Source organism: Dipodomys merriami, unplaced genomic scaffold, assembly GCF_024711535.1.
Source record: "Dipodomys merriami isolate MVZ:Mamm:240054 unplaced genomic scaffold, mDipMer1.0.p SCAF_8, whole genome shotgun sequence".
NCBI lineage: Eukaryota > Metazoa > Chordata > Mammalia > Rodentia > Heteromyidae > Dipodomys > Dipodomys merriami.
In genome coordinates this window covers 11,594,410-11,617,733 of record NW_027206401.1, presented here as the reverse complement: position 1 = coordinate 11,617,733, position 23,324 = coordinate 11,594,410, and the positions used below count along the sequence as shown (strand labels likewise).

The 23,324-nt window shown below is 44.9% G+C and overlaps 1 protein-coding gene across 1 annotated transcript in view; it reads left to right on the top strand.

The window, feature by feature from the left end:
• The first annotated feature begins 247 nt into the window (after positions 1-247).
• The window catches only part of Ppp1r14c (protein phosphatase 1 regulatory inhibitor subunit 14C), a 72,350-nt gene continuing 49,273 nt past the window's right edge, over positions 248-23,324 (top strand). The window contains exon 1 of the mRNA XM_070010233.1: positions 248-739. Within this exon, the coding sequence (XP_069866334.1) occupies positions 389-739 (351 nt within the window). The 5' untranslated portion in view covers positions 248-388. The remainder of the gene's footprint in view (positions 740-23,324) is intronic.

The following is a 23,324-nucleotide window of genomic DNA, read 5'->3' as shown; positions in this document are numbered from 1 at the left end:
GGTCTCCGGGACAGGTGACGGTGGCCCTGGCGTCGAGGGCCGTTCCCGCCCAGCCCTACGCCAGGGCCCTCCACTGTCTACGCGTTGGGATCGGCGCCTCCCCGCCCTTTCTCCACACCCGGCCTTCAGAAAGGGCGCGGGCGGGCGGCGTCTTTAAGGCTGTGATCCCCGCCCTCCCCTCCGCCCTCCTCGCTCCGCCCACCCAGAGGAGCCCGCGGCGGGGCGCACGAGCCGGGCCGGGGCGCGCGCGCGCGCGGAGCAGGTGCCCGCCAGCCCTTCGCATGCGGCTGCCGGGCGGACGGTGGTAGCGGCGCGGCGCGGCGCGGGGCGCTCCGCCCGCCCCTCCTCCGGGCAGCACTCCGGCACGGCGGACGCGCAGGCGGGGGAGATGTCGGTGGTGACGGGCGGCAGCAGCGAGGCGGCCGGCGGGGCCGGGGGCGGCGGCGGGCGCGTGTTCTTCCAGAGCCCCTGCGGGAGCCCGGGCCCCTCCCGGGAGGGCTCGGCCACGGTGGCCACGGCTGCCGCTGCCGCCGCCGCCGCCGCCGCCGCAGCCGCCGGGCAGGTTCAGCAGCAGCAGCAGCAGCAGCAGCAGCAGCAGCAGCAGCAGCAGCAGCAGCAGCAGCAGCGGCGTCACCAGCAGGGAAAAGTGACGGTGAAATACGATCGCAAGGAGCTTCGGAAGCGCCTGGTGTTGGAGGAGTGGATCGTGGAGCAGCTGGGACAGCTGTACGGCTGCGAGGTACCTGGGCACCTGACCGGGCGGGGAGGAACCCCCTTTTGCCCTTCTGCGCCCCTCACGGGGAGCCTCTGCGGCTCTGGCTCCCCGGGACCCGCGCGCCGGACGCGGGCGCCGCGCTCTCCATCGCCGGGACGCCCCGCGCAGCGCCGCACTGGGGCGCCACCGCCGCCCGGTGCCCGTGCCCGGAGCAGGGCGGAGGATGCAATCGATCCTTGGAAGAAGTGCGCTGCTGGTCTGGAGCTCCTGGCGGCTTTGCCTTCAGTCCAAGGTGGGGGTGGGGGTGGAGGGGGAGATGGACACTCTCCCTTCCCCCCTCCCCCGGTTGTGCCTGAGCCAGCCGCGGTTGGGGAACGAGAGCCCCCCGACAGCAGCAGCCCCCTGCCAGGCCTGATTTGTTTTTGGATGGAGAGGGAGGTGGAGAGGGGGGGACGGAGGAGAGAGGTTCTGGGAATCTCAGAACCTCTTGGTCCCTCTATTTCCACATCAATGCTTCCCTTTCCCAGCCTTCCACACCCCCGCCCCTAACGCGAACCCCCACCATTCATTCATTCATCCCTGCCTTCCCCAAACTGCACACGTCGGGCTTCGTTGGTGGCGGGGTTGGGGGGGGTGGGGGCGTCAGCTTTCTTTTGGGCTTTCTAAGCACACGCGTTTATTTCCAGCGGTGGGCGCAGCCTGAGGGCTGGGGGCCCCCTGGAGGGGTGGAGAGCAGGATGGGGAGGGGCAGGGGGGGCAGGGGAGGTAGCAGTTCTGTGAACCTCACCCTGGTTGACCACAGTTCAGGGGGCTAAGGTGTTTGCTCGGGTCTGATGACACAGATATCTTCGATGTAGGGAGATGGATTTAAAATAAGCAGCAAGAAACCCGAGAAAAATGACGGAAGCTAAATGATCTCCCGTGAGAGTGTTCAGGAACCGAGACTGAATGAAGTGCCCTGCTTACCGGAGTTGGGACGGGGCGAAAAGCAAGGAGAGATGAACATGAAGGGTACGGCTTCCCAGTGGAAGCTAGATTTGTGAGCTTGTTAACTGGTAAGCTTTTCAGCAAGAACGAGACACATTGAACTTCATGGCTTCCTGGCTGGTTTGGGAGGCATTTTGTATTTCACACATTTTATGGTCTATTGTGAACACATTGTTTTTCTCCAACATTTTCATTGGACGAGGAACCAGCATTCCCATTGCTCACAACTGATGACTGATTGATTATGACATAATGAAGCTTGGCTGTGTAATAAGCTTGTAAAAATATATTGCTTTTCCGGCCTAGCTTTTAGAAAAAAACAATTTAATTCCATTATTAATAATAATAATACTATAAAAAAATCCTGGCAACAAGAAGAAGTGTTCCCAGGATTTTTTTTTTTTAATAGGAAGGTTGTGAAGGTCTTTAGAAAAACAATATATTTGACTTAGCTGGAATTCTAGTTGGGTGAATGGATGTGTTTAGTCTCCTTTCTCCCTATACATTTTAATTTATATCCTACTGACCTTAATATTCTATTTTGGGTTTGGAGGAAATTTAAACTGATAGAAACACTATTGTTGAAGTTAACAATGTTTCATTGGGTGTAGCTTGGGAAGCTAGAATTCTCAGTAGCTGATAAATTTTATATTTTAGAAATTCTTCACTGGGCGGTAATAGAAGCTGGTGGCTCATTCCTGTAATCCTAGCTACTCAGGAGGTTGAGATCTGTGGGTTGAGGTTCAAAGCCAGCCTGGACTGGATAATGCCTGTGAGACTCTTATCCCTAATTACCTCCCTTCCCTCAAAAAAAGCCAGAAATGGCACTGTGGCTTAAGCAATAGAGCACTAAACTTAAGCACAAAAGCTCAGGGACAGAGTCCAGGTTCTGAGTTCAAGACCCAGGATAGGTTGTTGTTGTTTTTTTTTCTCCCCAGAATAATTGGGGAAAATGGAAGTTCCAATGTTCACTATTGATCGTGTAGGTAGGCATATATTTTAAAGGGTAAATATGACCTTGAGTCTTTTTCTTGTACTTTTTTTCTTTTGTGGTTTTGTCTATGTACATTTCATTAGAATGTGTAATCATTTCTCTCCAATTTGTCCAGTGCCTAAGCTGAACAAATAGAGATCATTGAGAAGATTACCGGCAATTTGCAATTACTATACTGACTTATACTTTCACTTAATCATAAAGGAATATGTAGAGTTGGGTGCCTGTGGTTCATGCCTATAATCCTAGCTACACAGGAAGCTGAGATCTGAGCATAATAGTTCGAAGCCAGCCTGTTCAGGAAATTCCATAAAACTCTCATCTCGGGCTGGGAATATGGCTCAGTGGTAGAGTGCTTACCTAGCATTCATGAAGCCTTGGGTTCTATTTCCCAGCACCACATACACAGAAAAAGCCAGAAGTGGCTCAAGTGGTAGAGTGCTAGAGCTCAGCTACAGTGCCCCGGCCCTGAGTTCAAGCTCCTGGACTGACAAAACCAAACCAAACACAAAACACTCATCTCCAATTAACCAGCAAAAAGCCAGAAGTAGAGATGTGGCTCAAGTGGTAGAACCTAGACTTGAGTGAAAAAGCTAAAGGACTGCATATCCAGGCCATGAGTCCAAGCCTCAATACTGGCATATACACCGACAGAATGTAGCCTAATAAGGAGTTAAGTAAGGTGAGTGGGGGGCTCTTTTTATTTATTCCCTGGTAGGACTATTTTTAGCATTAGTTTTTCTCCTCTGGTTGTCTATCCTTGATTATTTTAGTATTTTAGTATTTAGTATTTTAGTATTTTAGCCTCTGATTTGCAAACTGAGAAGATCCTTAAGTTATAGTTTCCAACCTCATAAATACGAAGGTAAGCAAGTATCCTTTTTACATTAAATTGATGATATTTCCCCCCATACCTATTTCATGAAATTGGCATAAAAACTCAACTTGTCAGACTCACGTTCACACTAGACAAAGGCCTGAGTACCCTGCTGAATGAGATAGAAGGTGAACACCTATTATTTAGTTGTTTGTTTTTTGTTGGTTTGGGGGCAGGCTTGAACTCAGGGCCTGAGTGCTGTCCCTGGGCTTTTTCCAATGGGCTACCACTCTACCATGTTGAGTCACAATACCACTTCTGTTTTTCTGGTGGTTAATTGGTAATGAGATTCATGGACTTTCCTGCCTGGACTGTCCTTGAACTGCAATCCTCAGATCTCAGCCTCCTGAGGAGCTATGATTACAGGCATGAGCCACAATTGTCCAGCTGTGAACACTCATTTAATTGCAGAAGAACTTGTACTGGACAGGTCAGGAGTTAGATGACTTGTTGTTTTCAGAATAGAGAATCATTTTCTTTCAGAGTAGCTTAAAGTTAGCATGGAAGAAAAGAAATATCCACAGACCTGGCTGTGGTTTTTACCCAGGAGCTTGCAGTGGCTAATCAGTCTTATGTGGAGAGTAATTAGACAGACAGCATCTGGGGAGGGCGTACGTGCCAGGCGCTGCTCTAGGAGCCTGCTGTACGCTGATTTATGAGTCTGTGATGAGGGTAGCCTTAAGTATCCTTGTTTTAAAAGCGAGGAAACATCAGGAACGTGAAGAGACCATCCCAAGCTCATCTAGCTGGGGAGGGGTGTAGGATAGGGTTTGGGTTCTGAACCAGGCAAATGTGACTCTGAGGCCCCTATAGAATTGCAAGTCTGTTAGCTTTGCAGAGAGAAAAGGAGGGCCTGCAGAGCATATGTTTCTATTTTATTTTTATTTTCTTTTATTATAGAGGTGATGTACAGAGGGGTTTCAGTACATAAATAAAATATAGTACAATTCTTTTTGAACATTGTTACCCCCTCCCCCGACTCCTCTTCCCTCCAAGTTGTAAAGTTCACTTCTAACATAGTGTCCAGTAAGTATTGCTGTTGCATTGGTTCAGCCTTTGTCCCACCATTTCTGTGGTTCCATTTCTGTGATTACGCTTCCCTTTCCCAAATCAGATAAACTTATATCCAAGACAGAGGTACTGAAGTAAAAAACAGTGACAACAGGGAATAAACTAAAGGGGGGGGGGGAAAGAAGAAAGAAATAACTGCAAACAGTACACTGAAACAAAGCAAAACAAAAAACCTCAGTTTCCCTATCTTGGAGTTCATTTTGATTTGCATCGTTTTATGGAAAGACTTGGAAAAATCATATTAAGTGAAGTAAGCCAGATCCAAAGAAACATAGGCTCCATGGTTTCCCTCATTTGTAATAATTAGTATAAGTCTAGGGTAGTCCTAGCAGAGGATCACAATAATGCAATAGCTATATACACCTTTCAATGAAATAAGCCAACAGGCATGGCTATAAATTTGTTCTATCTACCTACTTTGACAACTGTGTCTTTATAATGACCCAAAAGCCTAGGTTTGAATTTTGAATTCTCCATTTCCTAGAGCTCAGAGCTGAATGCAGTTAAGAAAATCTGCCCCTGGCCCAGGTGTCATTCCTGGAACAAAACCAACTTGAGAAGGGGGTTAAGTGCATCTGCATGACTAGTCTGTACACATTTTTTCAGCCACCCTTGACCATGCTGCTGGCTCATACCATGTTTGAGAGGAGCCTGCCCAGAAGCTATTGGTTATTGATAAGGGGTTTGGCTAAAAACAGTTGCAGGGATACTGGCTCTAGATAGTTGGGTCTCCTTGGTCCTAGACAGCCTTCCAGAAGGCAGACTAGGGCCTCAGACAATGGTGCCATTCTTATGTTGTTGTTGTTGTTGGTTGTGGAGCTTGAACTCTGGACCTGGGTGCTGCCTCTGAGTTGTTCTGCTTAAGGTGAGTGCTCTACCACTTGAGCCACAATGCCGGATTTCTGTTGGTTAATTGGAGATAAGAGTCTCACAGACTTTCCTGCCTGGGCTGGCTTTGAACTGTGATCCTCAGATCTCAGCCTCCTATGTAGCTAGGATTACAGGCATGAGACACGGGTGCCCAGCTCTCTCTCTCTCTCTCTCTCTCTCTCCCTTTCTCTATGTCTTAACATCATATCACCAAGACTTTTGGATACATAGATAAATGTTTTCACTAAATCCTAAAATGATTATTTACATGTTTTATAGTTCCTTTTCATTTTATCTGATAGGAAAGCATATACAGAAATTAGATTGTTAGCTTGGGATTTGGTTGTACTAGACCTGTTTGGTTAAATCTGCATCCATATGTAAGGATTTCTGTTTTAAGAAGAGGCATTTTCATCTCTCTTCCAAACCCTGACTGTTTTTAAGAGCATTTGAAATCTGACATAATGTCTACTCTCACAAGTATTGCAAGACGATTTACTGGGTAAGATATATCCATTTTTTTCAGTCTTTCCCAGCGTCAAGATAACATTTGTACTTGGTTTTACAGTGTAGTTTACTTTGGAAATAAATGGATATTGCTAAGCTCAAATTATTTGAATGCTAGGATCAGCTTAGCTATGAACATCTTGTGTGCTGAAGGTTAACTAAGCTATGTTTTCATGATTCCATTTGGGGGTCTTCCTTTGCTTTGGGTGTCTGCCTTTTGAAAAGGTTTTTCTGGCTGGGTGTGATTGATGACACATGCCTATAATCCTAGCTATTTGGGAGTCAGAGGTAGGCAGATTGTGGTTTGAGGCTAGTCTAGGCAAAAGTAGAAGACTGAAAAACAAGCTAAAAAGCAAAAAGGATTGAGGTCATGAATCAGATGGTTGAACACTTGCCTAGCAAGTATGAGACCCTGAGTTTAATCCTCCATTTTCTGTCTTGCCTAGTTCCTTATCATCCTCATCCTAGAAAACTGTTTTTGACGGTGACACTGAAAGAAATAGCCTTAAAATTGCTGCCTGAGACATGTATAGACGTGGGGGTGGATGGAAATAGAGAGATTCATAAAGCACCACTGAGTGTTACTGTGTATGCCCAAGAAAAACATTCCATCTAAAAATATAACCTAATTAATGTTCAAATACAACTTTCTATTCTATTTTGTAAAAATACTGGTTGTGACCTGTTAAGTGGATTTCTGAACACATTTATGGGCTAGGATCTTCAATTTAAAAAAATGCCTCAGAAATGGAAAATCTAAACATATGAAATATGATTATAGATTGCCATAGATTGATACTTTTTTTTTTTTGTCATTCATGGGGCTTGAACTCTGGGCCTGGGCTCTGTCCCTCAGCTCTTTAGCTCAAGGTGAGAGCTCTACCACTTGAGCCACAGTGCCACTTCCGGTTTTCTGGTGGTTCATTGGAGGAAAGAGTCTCACGGATTTTTCCTGCCCAGGCTGGCTTTGAACCTCGATCCTCAGATCTCAGCCTCCTGAGTAGCTAGGATGACAGGCATGAGCCACCGCCAACCGGCCATAGATTGATATTTTTTATATGTAGGCAAAGTTTATATAAGCCTAGTAATTACCTCTGATACTAGTATTTTATGCATGTGGAAACTGAGGCAAAAGAGGTCAAGAAGTGGCCTGGGGGGGGGAGAGGGGACCTCAGATAGGATGTGGCAGAAGAGGGCTGTGGCCTGGAAGAGACGTGCAGGGACAGAGTTGGTACCTCTGTTGTACCGGTCTAATTTGCTTCTTCCAGGGTGACTGCTCTTGCCCTCCTCTTTTCATCCCACTTCTGCTTTTCCTCCTCCTCTTCTTTTTCTTTTGCGTCAGCATACAGAGATTGAGCTTTGGTGTTCTGTATTAATTGATTGGCCATATGATTATTCTTCTGCCAGTACCATACTATTTTTTACAAGTTAAAAAATTTATTATTGTAATTATTAACATATTCATTGTACCAATGAATGTTTTTCACTTTTGCTGTTGTTGCTGGGTGCTGTCCCTGAGCTCTTTTGCTCAAGGCTAGCACTCTGCCACTTTGAGCCACAGTGCCACTTCCAGTTTTTGAGCAGTTAATTGGAGATAAGAGTCTCATGGAGACGTTCCTGCTGGGTCTGGCTTTGAACCTAGATCCTCAGATCTCAGCCTCCTGAGTAGCTAGGATGACAGGTGTGAGCTACCAGTGCCTGGCAATGAAGGGGCTTATTGTGACCTTTCCTTACACGCGTGGGTTTTGTTCTTGTGCCCAGATGCCCTGCAGGGCCCACACTGTGAGTTTGTTCTTGTTTTGAATGTAGCTCTCTACCTTACATGTAGCATCAAGCTAGTTTTGCTGCTTTGTGTCTCTGCAGACAGGCCAAAACTTGTGGGAGCTCAGCTTGTGAAGTATTTAGAGAACTCCCATTTGTTTAGGTATTTAGGGACAGATTTCACCCCCTCTTAAATCTCTGTAAATTCAGCCTGACTGTCCTAAGGATTGAATTAAATACGTTAAGAACCCATGGATTAAACAGAATAATCCCAGCCACTCAGAAAGGTATAGGAGGATCATGGTCTATGGCTGGCCTGGGGAAAAGCACGAGACCCTGCCTGAAAAATAAACCAAAGCTCTAAAAGTGTGGTTCAAATGGTAGAGCACTTGCTTAGCAAGTGCAAGGTCATAAATCAAATTCCTAGTCCATAGAAAAGAAAACAAAAAAGCCTGTGATAAAAGAAGTCAAAATTGCCCAGGTAAGGAAGAGGGAGGGAGAAAAGAAAAAAAAAAACACAAAACTACACTTAATTCTCTTAGAGCCATGGTTAGGGAAGTGTTGTGTGTGACTGGGATTCATTGGACATCGTGTCTGCTCATCCAGCTGGTGTATGGCATCAGGCAATTTCCTTAACTTCTGAGAGCCCATCTTCCTTCCTATGCTAAAAGTGTTTGTCCTCATAGTGAGGATAGACCAGATAGTAAGACCAAGGAGACACCGAGTTGGTGTGTGGTTGCTGGTACTGTTGGGACTGTAACTGTTCTCTGTGAGACAGAGAAAGGGAATTAGGGGGAAAGGATCTGTCCTCATATCTCTTAGGCATTGAATCTTGCAGGAGCATGTGTAGGTATACTGGAATCTCTAAATTCTCTCTTTGCTAGAGTCTTCTTCATCATTGGTGGATTTACCAGTTTGAAGGCAGGAGCCATCTTAATTTTTTATTACAGATGGCCCTAGTAGAGTGCACTTAGTTCTTCAGCCTTTTAGGATTTGTCTGAATGAATGAAAAAAATGGATCAGCCTTGCAACTCATTCGGGTTTTAGTAACCTATAGATTATCTGGTGATGGTTCATGTTTCATATGTGTGGCTAGGAAAAACTGTTGTATGGTTATGTTCTTAGATGATGCCCTTGCATCATTACAGTTTCATTTCAGTGTTGTTGCAAAATATATCTAATTTCATTGACTTACTCGTTGCAGATAGGAATGTAATGGTGATTGGTAGGTAATTGGTTTGTAAGCTTAGATTGAAAGAATACTTGTGGAAATTTTACCTTTACTGAAGTCTCCCTGCTTCTCTCTCGGTTTTCCTTTGTTCTAACATGAGTCTGCCATACCGTGTTTGTCTGGCAAGCTCATCTCTGGTGCATGATTGCTTCTGGTGTCTTCCTTTCCAACAGCACACAAGCCTGTCTAGTCCCCAGCTCTCTCCCAACAGTCTTCTCTTTCTAGATGATGAGAGGAACAAAGTCTGAATCGTTTTGTTTTGCAGGTGATCTGTGCTTTGTTGGCATGATTTAATTTTGTAGCTTATTTTCTTCTCTCTTGTTCCCTGCGCTTGGCTATTTCAGCCCTTGTTCTGTCTTCCGAAGGTACTTTGTTGCTGCCTTCCTTCCTCTTCGCTGGGTCCTGTCAGCTTCTCCTAGGCAATTCCTTCTATTGATGCTGCTTCTTAGCTGTGAGGCTAGCCTTCCTTTCCATTTGAGCTTTCCATTCAAACTACATGTAAGTTGGAGTCTTTCTCTTCTGCCCAACACCACTACCAACATAGTTTCCCACTGTCTATTATGTGTCTTTTCCCTTCCTTCACTATCTACTTTTCCAAAAGCTCTTTCTCTTACATGTCTCCTTTACCTACAATAATGTGATGTCAGCTCTCACCATAGCTGGCCTGAGGACCAACCTTAGTTATCAATCCAGTGGCTTTGTTTGGTGGGTCTGTCTTTGACCTGACCTTCTAAACATTAGACAGCTCACCAATGCCTCTTGAAGCTCTGCTCCCTTGGTGACAGGCCTATCTCCGGTTCTTACCCTCTGTTTACATTATATTTCAGTCCCAGCCTCCTTTCTGGGGTTGTCTCTGTTGCCTCTTCAATGCTGTTCTTTCTGGGGCTTTGGGCTCCTGTTCACGTGTCTTCTCCATTTCTTTTATTCCCATGTGCTGTTTCTGGGTGACACAAATATATTCCCATGCCTTCAGCTGATGTCTCTCTGTTGGTGACTTCAGATTCTGTAATGTTAGCCATGATTTGTTTTCTTTATTTTTCTTGTGTTGGTTTTTTTTGAGACAGCATCTTGCCGTGTGGCTCAGACTGGCCTTGAGCTCTCCATCCTCCCATCTCTATCCCAAGTGCTAACTACTGGAATTACAGGTGTATACCACCAGGCCCAGCCCCTGATTTGTTTTCTGCCAGTGTCTTGCCTTGTTCTTCAAGTCTCCTCCTCCTCCTCCTCTTCCTCCCCCTGCGTGTGGTGGCAAGTCTTGCTGCTCAGTTGTTCCAGGAACCTATTATGTGGTATCCTTTTCTCTTGCTTCTTCAGCCCTTTCAGCAACTCCCCAGAGTAGACAGACAAACTGGGGTACAGAAAGCTTAAGCTGTAGGAGCTGGTTCGAGGTCACACATGCTCATTTTTGGTGTAGGACCTCTTCTGGCGATATCTCCAGCTTCCTCTCGTCATAGTGCCGGAAAGCCATCTCAACATGCCACTTCATGGGTTATTTCCGGTGATCCCAACAAGGTGTCCTGCCCCTCCCCCTCCATCTTGAGGATAGAGCATGAGCAACTTAGCAAGCTCAAGGATCTGATCTGATCGGACCACTTCTCAAGAGTCATCTGTCCCCTCCCCCTTCTCCTCAGCCTTGCATTGCCAGTCCTCAGCTGCGGCCCCCGAGGCACATCAAACAAGAACTCCTCTACAAGTCATCTTTCCCCACTCCAGCCTCCTTACCTGTCTGCCTGTCATCTGGCTTCCAGGCTGGCATTGGGTGGAGACTCCTTCAGGAAGGCCTTGCTCCATTTTCCCAGCAGACAAGAAGACAGGCATCCCTATCTCCGGCTCCCTGCAATGTCTTATTTTTTTGACACACTTTTATGAGGGTGTCATTTTGCAGCCCCAGCAACTCAGTCTTCCCTATTGATTTTAGATGACCCTGATATGAACTGAGTGTTTCTCTGGTGTTTGGGGATGAGGCTTTTGAGAGTGATTAGTGTTAAGTGAAGCCCTGAGAATGGATCCTTATACAGGTATAAAGGGACCTATCTCCCTGACATGGGAGGACATAGCAAGATGGCCATATGCAGCCCACAAGAGAGCCTTTCCTAGGGTACATGCTGACACCCTGACCTTGGTTTTCTAGTTTCTAGTATCATGAGAAAGAAATATTTGTCATTAAACCTCTCTGTGCAATTCTGTCATAGCATCCAGAACAGACCAAGACTGTCCTGTATCCAATGATGGCGGAAGGTCTTTCTGGCATCCTTGGGCTCAGTGATGTGCATTCCAGAAATGAGCTGCATGAGTATAATTTGGGTCAGCCTGTGTTGACACTTGCTCTTCCACTGTCAACTGGAAGTTACAGTTTCTTTTTCATGGCTATGAATTATAACTGTGCAGTCCTTTGAACCTGGAAACTGAAGGGAAGTTGTCATGAAATCAGGCGTCAATGCCTGGGTGAGGGAAGTCTTCAAAGGAAGCAATCACAGGTCACCGCCGCGCGTCTGTGATCTGAAGTTTCCAGGGTGTATGAGGAATCTGTCATCTGACACCCTAATTGTTCATTTCTTTGGGAGTGGAAATGTTTGCTTGTGCTAAGAGGTGGTGAGTGTTTTTTTCAGCTGCAGATAAGATCTCCAGTGGCAGGCTCACACAAGTCTTGATAGAACAGGTATTAAAAGCCCTGATTCCCATGTTGGCTGTGAAGTTCGGGCCAATGAATTCTTACCAGGTTTTTCTTAGTCAGCACTGGCATTTTGAAAATCTGTTCCACTAAGGAAAATCTTAAGAAAAAGAAGGAGACCAGGGTGTAGGTGAGTCTCACAAGCATCATTGAAAGTGATCAAAGTAGGGTATTTTCAGACACTCCTTAGGGAGAAATGTGGAATGAGCAGTGGATGGTAGGGATAGTAATTTATCCATCCATCCATCCATCCATCCATCATCCATCCACCCACTTATTCTATTTATTTACTCATTCATTCATATATCCATTTGTCCATCAATTTTCTCATTCATTCATGCATCCATTTATCATCCATCCATCTACTCATTTATTCATGCATCCATTTATCTACCCATCTACTCATTCATTCATGTATCCATTAATTCATTTATTTACTTTCATCATCTCATTCATTCACTTATTTGCTTTCCACTAATTCCTTCACTCACTTATTCTTCCCTTCATTCTGCAATTTCACTCACCCATTTGTTCACTCAGCAGATATTTACATAGGGAAAGAAAGGTGAATCAGAAGGCTTCATCCTTCTAAACTGTATAAGGGGAAAATGGAAGAAGGTTGCAATGTATCCTTTTTCATTACTTATCTAGCCCCTCACATGGCATTGGGTGAACATGCAATTGCTTTGGAAATTTAAAGTTAAACACTCACTTTTCTTATCTTTGTGCAGTGCTGGGATCAAAGCTGGGCCCTTGCATTTGTTAAGCATGTACTCAACCACTGAGCTACATCCCTAGTCCTCTAGAAGCTATTTTTATTTATATTTGGTACTACTAGAGTTTGAAGTCAGGGCCTCATGCTTGGTAGGCAGGCACTCTACCACTTGAGCCACACTTCTGGCTCTTTTTCATTTAGTTATTTTTGTTTTGGACTGACCTTAGACTTTGATCCTTTTACCTATACTTCCTCCATAGTTGGGATCACTGGCATGAACTGCTGTGCCAAGCCCTAGGACTTAACCATACAGTATGTATTCTGTCCTTTGTATTTGAAATGAGCAGCTATTACCTTTCACATGATAGAAGTAAAGCTTTTGATTCTAAATAATATGTGAACCCCCCTCCTTCTTAACTTATCTTGTTTATGCTAATAGATATTTTTTGCTTAGATCCTTAGCCTCTGTGGCCAGTGATCTGTTAATATCAGTCATGAACTTCATTTATTTCTGTTAGTATTAATGGAATCAAATCTCTCAAGCCAAGGAGGTAAGTACTGAAGTTTCAGCTTGGTAAAGATGGCTTTTCCTGCTTCATCCCTGTGAGCTAATACTCTACAATTCTAACTAGTTAACTGGTGTCTTATGTTTGCAACGGGGTATAGCAGCTCTCTGACAAGTCAAAAGAAAATGAGTCATTGATTTGGTGCTAAAACATGATTATACTTGCTGTAATGCAAACACCCTCCAAATATTACACTAAAAGAAAACAAAAAACAACACGTACTGTCTCTGCTAGACAAGTGCCTTTTGTTAGGCTAAAATATTCCATTTCTTCATCAAACCCCAGGAGGTTCAGCATTTAGTAATCTTATGCCTGAAGCAGTTTATATGGGCAGATGTTTAGCTAATGAAAATCTGATTGCATTTAGATAACTGGGCTGTCACCCAGTATACCCTGAGTGTCTGAAAGCACTTAGCGACTGGTTAGATCTAACCAGATCGTGTCCACTGAGTGATCTACCCCAGGTTTGAGTTAACTCAACACTTTGAAGATGAATGAAATGAAGAGCTAGTTTATCACTGACATCCCACTCTACATGGTGGAAGAGGCAAAGAATGAGATACCCATAGTGCTTAAGATGTTTAGAAGAATGGAATTATGCCATGGCATGGATCTACCTCCAACCAGAGTGCAGTTGGACCACAAGGCAGTATGGTGTACACAGGACATGCACAGGGTGTGGGCCTCAGCCTTCCTCTCCAGGAACCCAGGCTTGTGAGCTATCTTCTTCCCACTGGTCCCACTTTACAAAAACAGCCACTGGGATGTTTCTCCATTTGGCTCCATTTCACAAATCCCTACTGGCCATCCCGATGCTTTATGCTCAATGAGAAGGTGTTGTTTTTGAAAATTAGCCCTCCCATCTCCTTGGGGAGGGAGTGACCTCCCTCCTCCCCCGCCCCCCCAGGAAGAGAGGCTGCCACTCCTATCAACATTTATTTCCAGCTTCTGAGCTGGGCTTCAGTCACTATCCTTGGTTGATTTTGGTTTCTTCCTTGAAATAATCTAGTCCTATCAAGGATGCTTTGAGGATGATTAATAATATTAAAAATCATACCAAGAAAAGATCAGGATATTTATGAAGGCATCATTAGTAGCATCTACTGTCCTTTTGCCGTAATAATTATGCCTTGTTCAATTAAAGGTGTGTGTGTATGTGCGTGCGTATGTGTGTGTGTGTGCATGTGCGCGCGTGTGTGCGTGCGCTGGTACTGGGGCTTGAACTCAGGATCTGGGCAGTGTTCCTTAGCTTTTTTAAAAGTTCAAGTCTGGTGCTCTACCACCATTGGCTTTTTGGTGGTTAATTGGAGTCAAGATCTGTCTTAGAGATCCTGTTCAGGCTGGCTTAGAACTACAATGTAATCTTCAGATCTCAGCCTCCTGAGTAGCTAGGATTAAAGGTATGAGCCACTGGCACCCAGCTGAAGGGTTTTTAGATGACAGAAAGGGTAGAGGCATAGGTTTTTTTAAATTTAAATTTTTTGGATTTCCCATAAGGTTTTAGGAATGCAGAATAATCAGTGCTTCAAAATGAAAAGTATTACCACTTTGCTGGAAGAGAATTACCTTTCTTCAACACGAGGTGTATTATATTTGTGTTGTTCGATAACTTAGACTGGGGTATGTATTCTTTGTGTGTATAGAGAAGATGCTAGAGCAATACACAATGAACATAATTGTGCTTTTTTGGTGTCGTAGATAATTAAAAATGTATTGTGTGAAATAAATAGCTATCTATTTTGTAAGAGAAGAATTCTAAACCTATTTTTAAAAGGGGTAGGCATGTGTATCCTACACTTTTTGTAGTGACAGGTAAGAAAAGGGCATGTTTTAAGTCTTGTTTTTTGCCATCAGACTGACTACTAAAGCCTGGGCAATTTGCTTTGTGCTTCTAGAGGCTGAGAAGTTCATGGTGCTAGTGCTAGAACTGAGCAAAGCCTTCATGTGGCACCATGACACAGTAGAAGGGCAAGTGAGCATGTGCAGAACAGACAGAGGGAAGTAAGGTGGGCTGAAGGTGGACAGGGCCTCATCCTTACCTCGCTTGCTCGCTCATGGCTGGTGCTCTACCATTGAGTCATGCCCAGTCTCACACTTTGCTGGCTATTTGTAGATAAGTCCTGGACTTTTCTGGATTGGCTGGCTTCCAACAGTGCTCTTCTGGATCTTAGTTTTCTGAGCAGATAGGATTATGGATGTGAGCCATCACCCTCTTCTTTCTTTTCTTTTGCTTTTTTTAATAGAAAATTGACTCTTGGGGTAGTTCCTTAGATGACTAACTCATAGTTCTGCAGTATTGGCATAAATCCAGTCATGAGAGTATCTAGCACCAGTCCCCATGACCTCATCTCTAAGAATCTGTCATCATAATGCTGCTCCGGTGGCAGTTAACTTAGCGAGAGCTGTGGAAGGACATTGACTCATAGATGAGCACAGGTTTTCTCCTGCCACAGAGCTTTACAATGCCTACAACAGCTCAGATGGTGTTTTGCCATCTTTTCTTTTTGAGGAAGACAGTGTTAAGAAATGCTTAATTATAAATAGCAAGGCAAAAAAAAATAAGCTAGCCCATTGGTTCACAATAGATGCTTAATATTTTCAGAATAAATAGTTATAACATGTTAGAAGTGATGATGTCTCCATTTTGGAGGGTGGTGAGGATGGTATGTGATTCACAGGAGGGAAAGAAAGTTAGAAAGGAGATCAGATCACCCTTTACCTCCATGAGGCAGCCCCAGCCCCATCCACCTGCTTAGGGCTTTCTTCTCTTGCATCTTAGCCGGTTCACTCCTTGTCATGTATTTGCTGGGCTTTAGAACACCATTTCTGTGAAGTGCCCAGTTGAAAAGTAGAAAAACCCAACTTTGGATTTGATTATTTGTCTTATAGATTCTGGATTGATTAAAAAAAATACATCCCAGGAATGGATCCGTTGTGAGAAATATGTGCTGCATTTTCTCCCTCTTTGTGGTTGCCATGTGTGTGTGCCTCTACCTCCAGCGTTTTGCTAGTTAACTGGGGATAGATGGCTCATAGATTTGTCTGGCCGGGCTAGATCTCAGTTTCCTGAGTTGTTAGAATGGATTACAGATGTGAGCCACCAGTGACAGGCTGCAAGTTGCCTTTTTTTAAAAAAATAAACTCTCTTAATGGTGTGTTTTGATGAATAGAAATTCATCTTTCTGTTTTTCAATTTGTCCATTTTTTTCTTTGTAGTTGCATTCTGCTTTAAGAAATCCTCTGTTCCGAGGTCATGAGGATTTCTCCTGTGTTGTCTTACCTTCTAAATTTAGATCTGTAATCCAGCTGCAATGGTTTTGTGCTTGGTGGGATGGAGGACTAAGGTTCTGTTTCTTCCCCACTTTGATATTGAGCTGACCCAGCATTATTCGTTGAAAAGATCACACTCTGCAGTCAGTGTACTGTGCTCCCCCATCAAAGGACGCTAAAATGCCTACGAATTGGGTGGGAGTGAAGGTTGTGCTCTCCATTAGTAGGCTGGCATCCTGACTCCCAACAGGATGGTTCTAGCTGATGGTAACTTTGGGAGATGAGTAAGCCATGAGGGTGGAGCTCTCTCATAAGGCATGAGAGAGCCCTCTCTCTCTCTCTTCTTATCACGGGAGGGTCTAAGAAGGTGGTCTCTAAGAACTAGGAAGACATAGAATCTGCTAGTACCTTGGATGTGGACTCCTCAGTCTCTAAAGTGCTAAAGAATAAATTTTTTTTGTTTAAGCCACCTGGACTTGTGATATTCTGTTCCAGTATCCCAAACTGACCAAGACAGGGGATCAGGTGTGTGTGAATCTAGATAGATTCTAGTAGGTGGGGTTAAATGCTGGGAGGTCCCTTGCTGATTTGCTCGTTCCTCTATGGCACAATGCCCAGGCACTGTTCAATGGTCAACAAATATCACCTGACTGATAGATGGGCCTGAAGCCACCTCTAGTATACAAATTCTTTGTCGGAAGGACTTAAGCTCAAAGAAAAGGTACTGAGATTTTATTCTAGAGAAGGTTTTACTAGACTACTTTTATTTCTTCAGTGGTCAAAGTCTTGAGCAAGGCCAGTTGACTTTAGACTATCTGCCTGACAAAGCCACCCAACATTTCAGCCAGTTAGCTGATGAATATAACTTATGGGCAAGCTATGTGCCAGGCATCAAATAGGACTGAAATAATGGGACTCCTTCCAGAATTTCTATTTTTAGTTTTTGAACATTTGTTGTTCCTTTCTTCGTAAGTTAAGCACTCAGTACAAGGAAGGGAATTTGGGGCATTTTCTTTTATTTCTGGGATAGCTTTGTTTTGTTATAGTTATTTAAAAATTTGTGTGTGTGTGTGTGTGTGTGTGTGTGTGTGTGTGTGTGTGTGTGTGTGTGTGTGTGTAAGAGAGAGAATGAGAATCTGGGTAAACAGGCAGCTAACTACAAATTAGAGCTTTTATGCTACTCTCAGAGTATTCTACAACCAATTAAGCCTCCAAAAGAAATTTTAGAAAAGATAGGATTTTATACAGTGGATTCAGTGAACACTTAAATATTGTCTTCATAGACTTCTCATTTTTACAATTTAGTGCCAGACCAGAGACTGGGTCCAGGGACATAGAGAAATGGGTTTCTAGGGGTCAGTGGGGACTTGGGCTGGGCCCATCCGAGGCAGCCCATCAGATGACATTGCCAAGAGGTTCCAGGGCTTCACTCGTCACGCTGCTGTTCCTCCTGGAATTCGCTCATCCACTGGAGATCAAAAGAACCTTGGGGGCTGTTCCTGCTGCCAGTTATCTTAACTGGGGCCTCTCTGCTCCTGTCCTTTGGGTAATGTGAAGGAGGCGTGGCAGGGAGTAGGCAGGTATGCTAGCTGGGTCAGCCACCAAGCCTTGACTGTTGGAAGTGGAAGTGCGTCCATCAGCCCCTCTTGTCCACCTCTGCCTATGTCTGCTTGCCAGTTTCAGCTGCTCCAGAACCTTCTGCAGACACTGGAAAAGGCAGCCAGAGAGCCCATCCACTTCAGGAAAAGGAAATAGAAATAGATTGCTAAGGTATGGAGGCCTCTAGATTTACTGATGATGCTTATATGACAGGTCATTGATTCTCTTTCATATTTACTTTAATATCATCTCCAGTGTCTTTAGTTTTTGAGTTTAATTTGTTATTATTATAAAGGTGATGTACACAGAGGAGTTACGGTTATATAAATCAGGTAAGAGTACATTTCTCTTTGGACAATGTCACCCCATCTCTCGCACTCTCCCAGATTTTCCCTCCCATCCCCCACCCACAAGTTGAATTGTTTATTTTATATATTTTAGGGAAACATAACCACAAATTCTGTAGTTTCAATCCTGTGGAACACGTGGAGATTTGAAGAGAGCAAAGAATAGGTTTGAGGAAATCCTGTCCTTTATTGGAGGGAGTGGCTCCTAACGAGTTTGCTTTTCTGGCTTCTTTCCCTTTGATTTGGAAGCAGTTAGCGAGGCTGCTAGATGTAAAGGGTGGGGGGGGGGCATCTAGAAGTGACAGTTGACAGCCTGACAGTAAGGAGATGGAGCTATAAAAAGCTCAGAAGAATGGAGCCGTTGCCTATGAGGCAAAATGATCCAGATCCAGGCATAGCAGTGGCCTAGAGGGTGTGGCCGTGCTGTGCGTGGGATATTCCATAGTGGTGACTTGTGTTACAGGAAATACTGCACTGTTGCCATCTCCGCTGCACGGGTAGGTGCTCGAGGGGGCCAGGCCACACTGATTTGCATGCCGTTTAAGCGCTGGTTATCCGAAATGTTTTGGTACTGTAGAAATGTTGCTTTCTCTGTCACATGCTAGATAACCATTTAAAGCACCTGTAATCCAGAAGTAAACAAAAGAAACAAAAATCACCTCCTTTCCTTATGGGTTTGGCTTATGCTAAGGATCTTGAAGTTTGCTTCTCAGCACAAAAGCTTTTATTCAGGGAACTGAAATCTGTCTGTCTGTCTGTCTGTCTGTCTATCTATCTATCTTTTTCTCTATGTGCTGGTAACCGGGCTAAGCATTGACTCTTAGCTTTTTCCACTCAAGGGTGGCATTCTAGCACTTGAACTACAGCTCCACTTCTGGCTATTTTGCCAGAGAGAGCCAGTGCCAGTGGCTCATGCCTGTAACCCTAGCTACTCAGGAAGCTGAGATCTGAGGATTGTGGTTCAAAGCAAGCCTGGGAAGGAAAGTCCATGAAACTCTTATTTCCAATAAACTACCTCCCTCCTCTAATAAAATACCTCCCCCCCCAAAAAAAAGCCTGAAGTGGTACTGTGGCTCAAGTGGTAGAGCACTTGCCTTGTGCAAAGAAGCACAGGCACAGCACCCAGGCCCACAGTTCAAGCCCCAGGACCAGCAGAAAAAAAAGTTTCATAGATTTTTTTCTGCTTGGGCTGGCTTCATAAGAGATCCTCAGATCTTAGACTCCGGAGAAGCTAGGATTACAGGCGTGAACCACCAGTGCCTGGCACAATTCTTCCTGTATGCTCATTGAGGCTTTGTCTCAGTCTTACAGCCACCAGAGAACTGAGGCACAGAGAGGATTATATGGCCTCCCCACCATCATCCATCTGTGGGTAGGAGGCTGAGCAGTATGGTGCTGCAGACCTTGAGGTCTCATGCACACCAGTTTCTCAGCTCAAATTCAAGACTCCCATGAGGAGCTCACTCATACCATTCCCAGGATCTCCCCTTTCCTCCCCAGAATCTCAGAGGGGATTCTTTCTCTCGGGATCTTGTTCATCCTCTGGAGCCCTATCTCACAACTCATCTTCATGTAGCTTTATTTTAGGCTGAAACAAATGTGTGTATGCAGCAGTTCTCACACTCAACTAGCTTTATTAAAGTCTAATTGACAAATGAAGATTAAATATATTTGCAGTGTGATGCTTTGATAGATATATATATGTATATATGTATGTATATATATAAATGATTAAGTCAAAGTAACTACCATACTTTTAGTATTTGTAAATCAATTAAAAAGAAATGCTTCAGCATCATCTATCTAGTACTTTCTATATGCTGTCTTACAGTGTGATTTCTTGTGTCCGTGCATCTGATCTTTGCAATTCCACTGTAAGTAAGCTCCTTGAGGATAACAACTTTGTTTAATTAATGTAATGGTCCTCTCAGAATCCTGACATATTTAGTGGTCAGTCAATATGTTTTAAAGAAGTATGAGTCCCTGAAGGATCATTTGTCAAGAATGTTACTGTCTCATTCTTATTCGATTTGAAATACACTCTCAGTTGGCTTGAGCAGTGTTTATGGTGCTGTAGAGTTATTAAATCCTCATTGACCAAATAAACACTAAAACAGCACTAACAACAGCAACCCCTTTATATGGTGTTTATTATATACGTTCTATTCTCTAAGGCCTTGTCCACCTAATCTCACTTTACCTACATGGTGTGTTTTGATACTTGAAGTTGGAACTGCAGGTATATCTACCTGGGCTGTTTCAAAGCACCATCCCATTTGTCAAGCCATTCTGAGATTTTCTTCTGGTAACAGGATCTCAAAATGTGCCACACCTGTCACAATTTACTGTACTAAAGAAGAATTCAGAACTCCGCTGGGAGTATTTAGCACAATGGGCCAACATGGTCTTGCATTCTTTCCCCCTTTTATGATGCTTGCTTGAGTTTTAGGAGGATTGGGTTCTCATGATTAGGGTGAGCAGGAGGGACATAGTTAGCCTCATGGAGAGAGTGTGGGGCAGGAGGATACAGCCTATAAGATGTTGGCTGCAGCCGGGTGCCTGTGGCTCACACCTGTAATCCTAGCTGCTCAGGAGGCTGAGATCTGAGGATCGCAGTTCAAAGCCAGCTCGGGCAGGAAAGTCCATGAAACTCTTTTCTCCAATAAACACTCAGAAAAGCAGAAGTGGCGCTGTAGCTCAAGTGGTAGAGCGCTAGCTTTGAGCTGAAGAGCTGAGGGACAGCGCCCAGGCCCAGAGTTCAAGCCCGACAAAAAACAAAAAACAAACAAAAAAAGATGCTGGCCGCCAGCTCTTCTTGCTGGTCTGGGTAGCACGGGCCTCCCGGCTCCCCTCAAAATCTCCACTTTCTACAAGGGTGCTCAGGGCCTCCTGAAGCCCTCAGGCTTGGAATTGCTTCTAAAAATGAAGCTCGAGGCAAGATGCCATGGTACAATTTGTGTCTGACTTTCTTGGCAGCCATGTCTTGTCTTGTTTCCTGCTCACGGCAGCAGTGTCTTTCAGATTAAACTGAATTTTCCCCTTGATTCACTGTCATAGTGCCAAAGGGATGGCTGAGAAGCCACTTCCTGTTTCTTTCTATGTGGTCTTCTTTGAATTACAGAGCAAGTTCAGGCCTCAAAAAATGTGAAGCATTTCTCGCTTTATTCGAGGAAATTGTTCTTAGACTAATTCGTGATCTGTTTTGAGTGTCCTCTTTCTATTGATATTTTGCAGAGAGACTTTTAGAGGTGGTATCCCTGGGGCCAGTGGAGTTTCAGCATCATCTCCAAGTAGACCACATGTCAGATCACAGCAGTAGATGTTTCTTGAAGCTGTTCTCAGGAATGAGGTTCTAAATGAGGGCAGGGCCTCATATCCTTGCCACAGGTGTCTAGGTGTGGTAGAGGACTTGAAGGAGTGGCTTAAAACAAGAGTATCCTGTTTGGTGTATGTGTAGCTGCTGGATGTAGGGAGGTAGATTATGTGTGGATGAGGCCACTCAGGAAAGTGCATGAGAGAACCCGAGAGCTAATTCTGCAAGGTCCTATTTGCCAGTGATTGGCCTTTCTCTGAATGCTGGCTCCTGTCTCTACCTCTTAGGGAGTTGTGTTCTTGACCCCATGTCCTGTTTGCTACTTCCCTTACTAGAAATCCTAATATCCAGGCTTCCTAGCCTGCAGAGCTGACCCTCAGCCCAGAGGATGTCCTGCTGGGAGACAGGGCTGTAGCTGTTCTTGACACTGAGCTTGAGCTGCATTCTAAGTGTGAGCGAGCCAGGCCTCACACTCAGCAGAAAGGACCAGGCCTTCCCTACCCTACACGTCTGTCTGAAAGGAGAGATGTATTCACGATGCCAGAAGAATGAAGGACACTCTGTTTCTCTTCTTGCGGCTGTTACTTGTGTGACAGGGTCTGGGGAGAAGGAAGGGGAAAATAGAGTGTGAACTTTTGAACCATATATGGTCTCACTTCATGGAGCAAATGTGAGGGCCAGGTTTATATTGGGAAGGAAGCTATCTTGGTAGATAAGATGGAATTCTTGTCAGTGTGCCCAAGGGCTGGGACCGTTGGTCAATAGCAAAGGCAGCAAGAGGTCATGTAAGGCCGTGTGTGGAGTCCTAGGACTTGGCTTTTGCCACCATAAAGCTTCTGGGAAGATCTGGTAATGTCTCTGTTAGCCATGCTTCCTCACCCCGTCCCTACCCATCTGTCTTCCTCTCCCCAGTAGGGTTGGCTGAGTTGGTTGGGTGGACACTGCAATCTATGGGGTCCAAATACCTGAGTAGCTTGGAACCACATTTCCAACCATCAATCCCCACCATCCTGTGTTCTTTTTTGGAGTCCAGCGTGACCTGGCACACAGCGAGAGCCTGAACTCAAGAGCATGGATGGCCAGGAGAGACAGAAAGTGGATGTGGAGTTATTTTAACTGGGAACTGGCCTGTAGCCAAATCCTTGGCACTGGACGTCAAATCAGTAGGCAAGGACACACTCATTACTGAGATCCTGTGTTCAGGCCTAGATGTGATAGGGTATTGTCCAGCTGCTCATTTGTTAATGCTTTTCCCCCGACAGCTGTGGGCCGTGGCCACAATCTCCTAGAGGGCTTTGTCTTTGTGTTTCCTGGTATGAGGAGACACCATATGGTATGATATGGTGAGCAAAGGCTGGCTCCTGCCATGTCTTTCTAGAAAACTCTGTACCCTGGGAAATGCAGCCAGTGATGTGTGCACCCAAGGGTAGGGCTGCTCTGTTGGGTGAAGGAGGCTGGAAGGAATCCTGTGTGCAGGCAGCAGAGTCTGGCATGGGGACTGTGGGCACAGGAGAAGCTGCCTGTGTGGGCCAGCAAGACCAGCTTGTGACTCTCAGGAGGCTCCAGGCATGATTGGGGAGGAAGGGAACTGTTGCAGGAGGAGGGTGGAGACTGGTTTATTCTGCTGTTCTGCAGAACCAGCCACTGAAGTTCAATCTAGGCCAAGCCAATACTATTGACTTAACACTATCTACCAGAAGCATCCCAGCCAAACGCTGTTACCTGCAAACTATGTGTTGTTGTAGATGCTCTGCCTCAGTTGCTTGCTGCGGCTTTCATTTTTATGGGATCATTAGGGATATAATTACTTTTCCATCTCAGAATTATGGG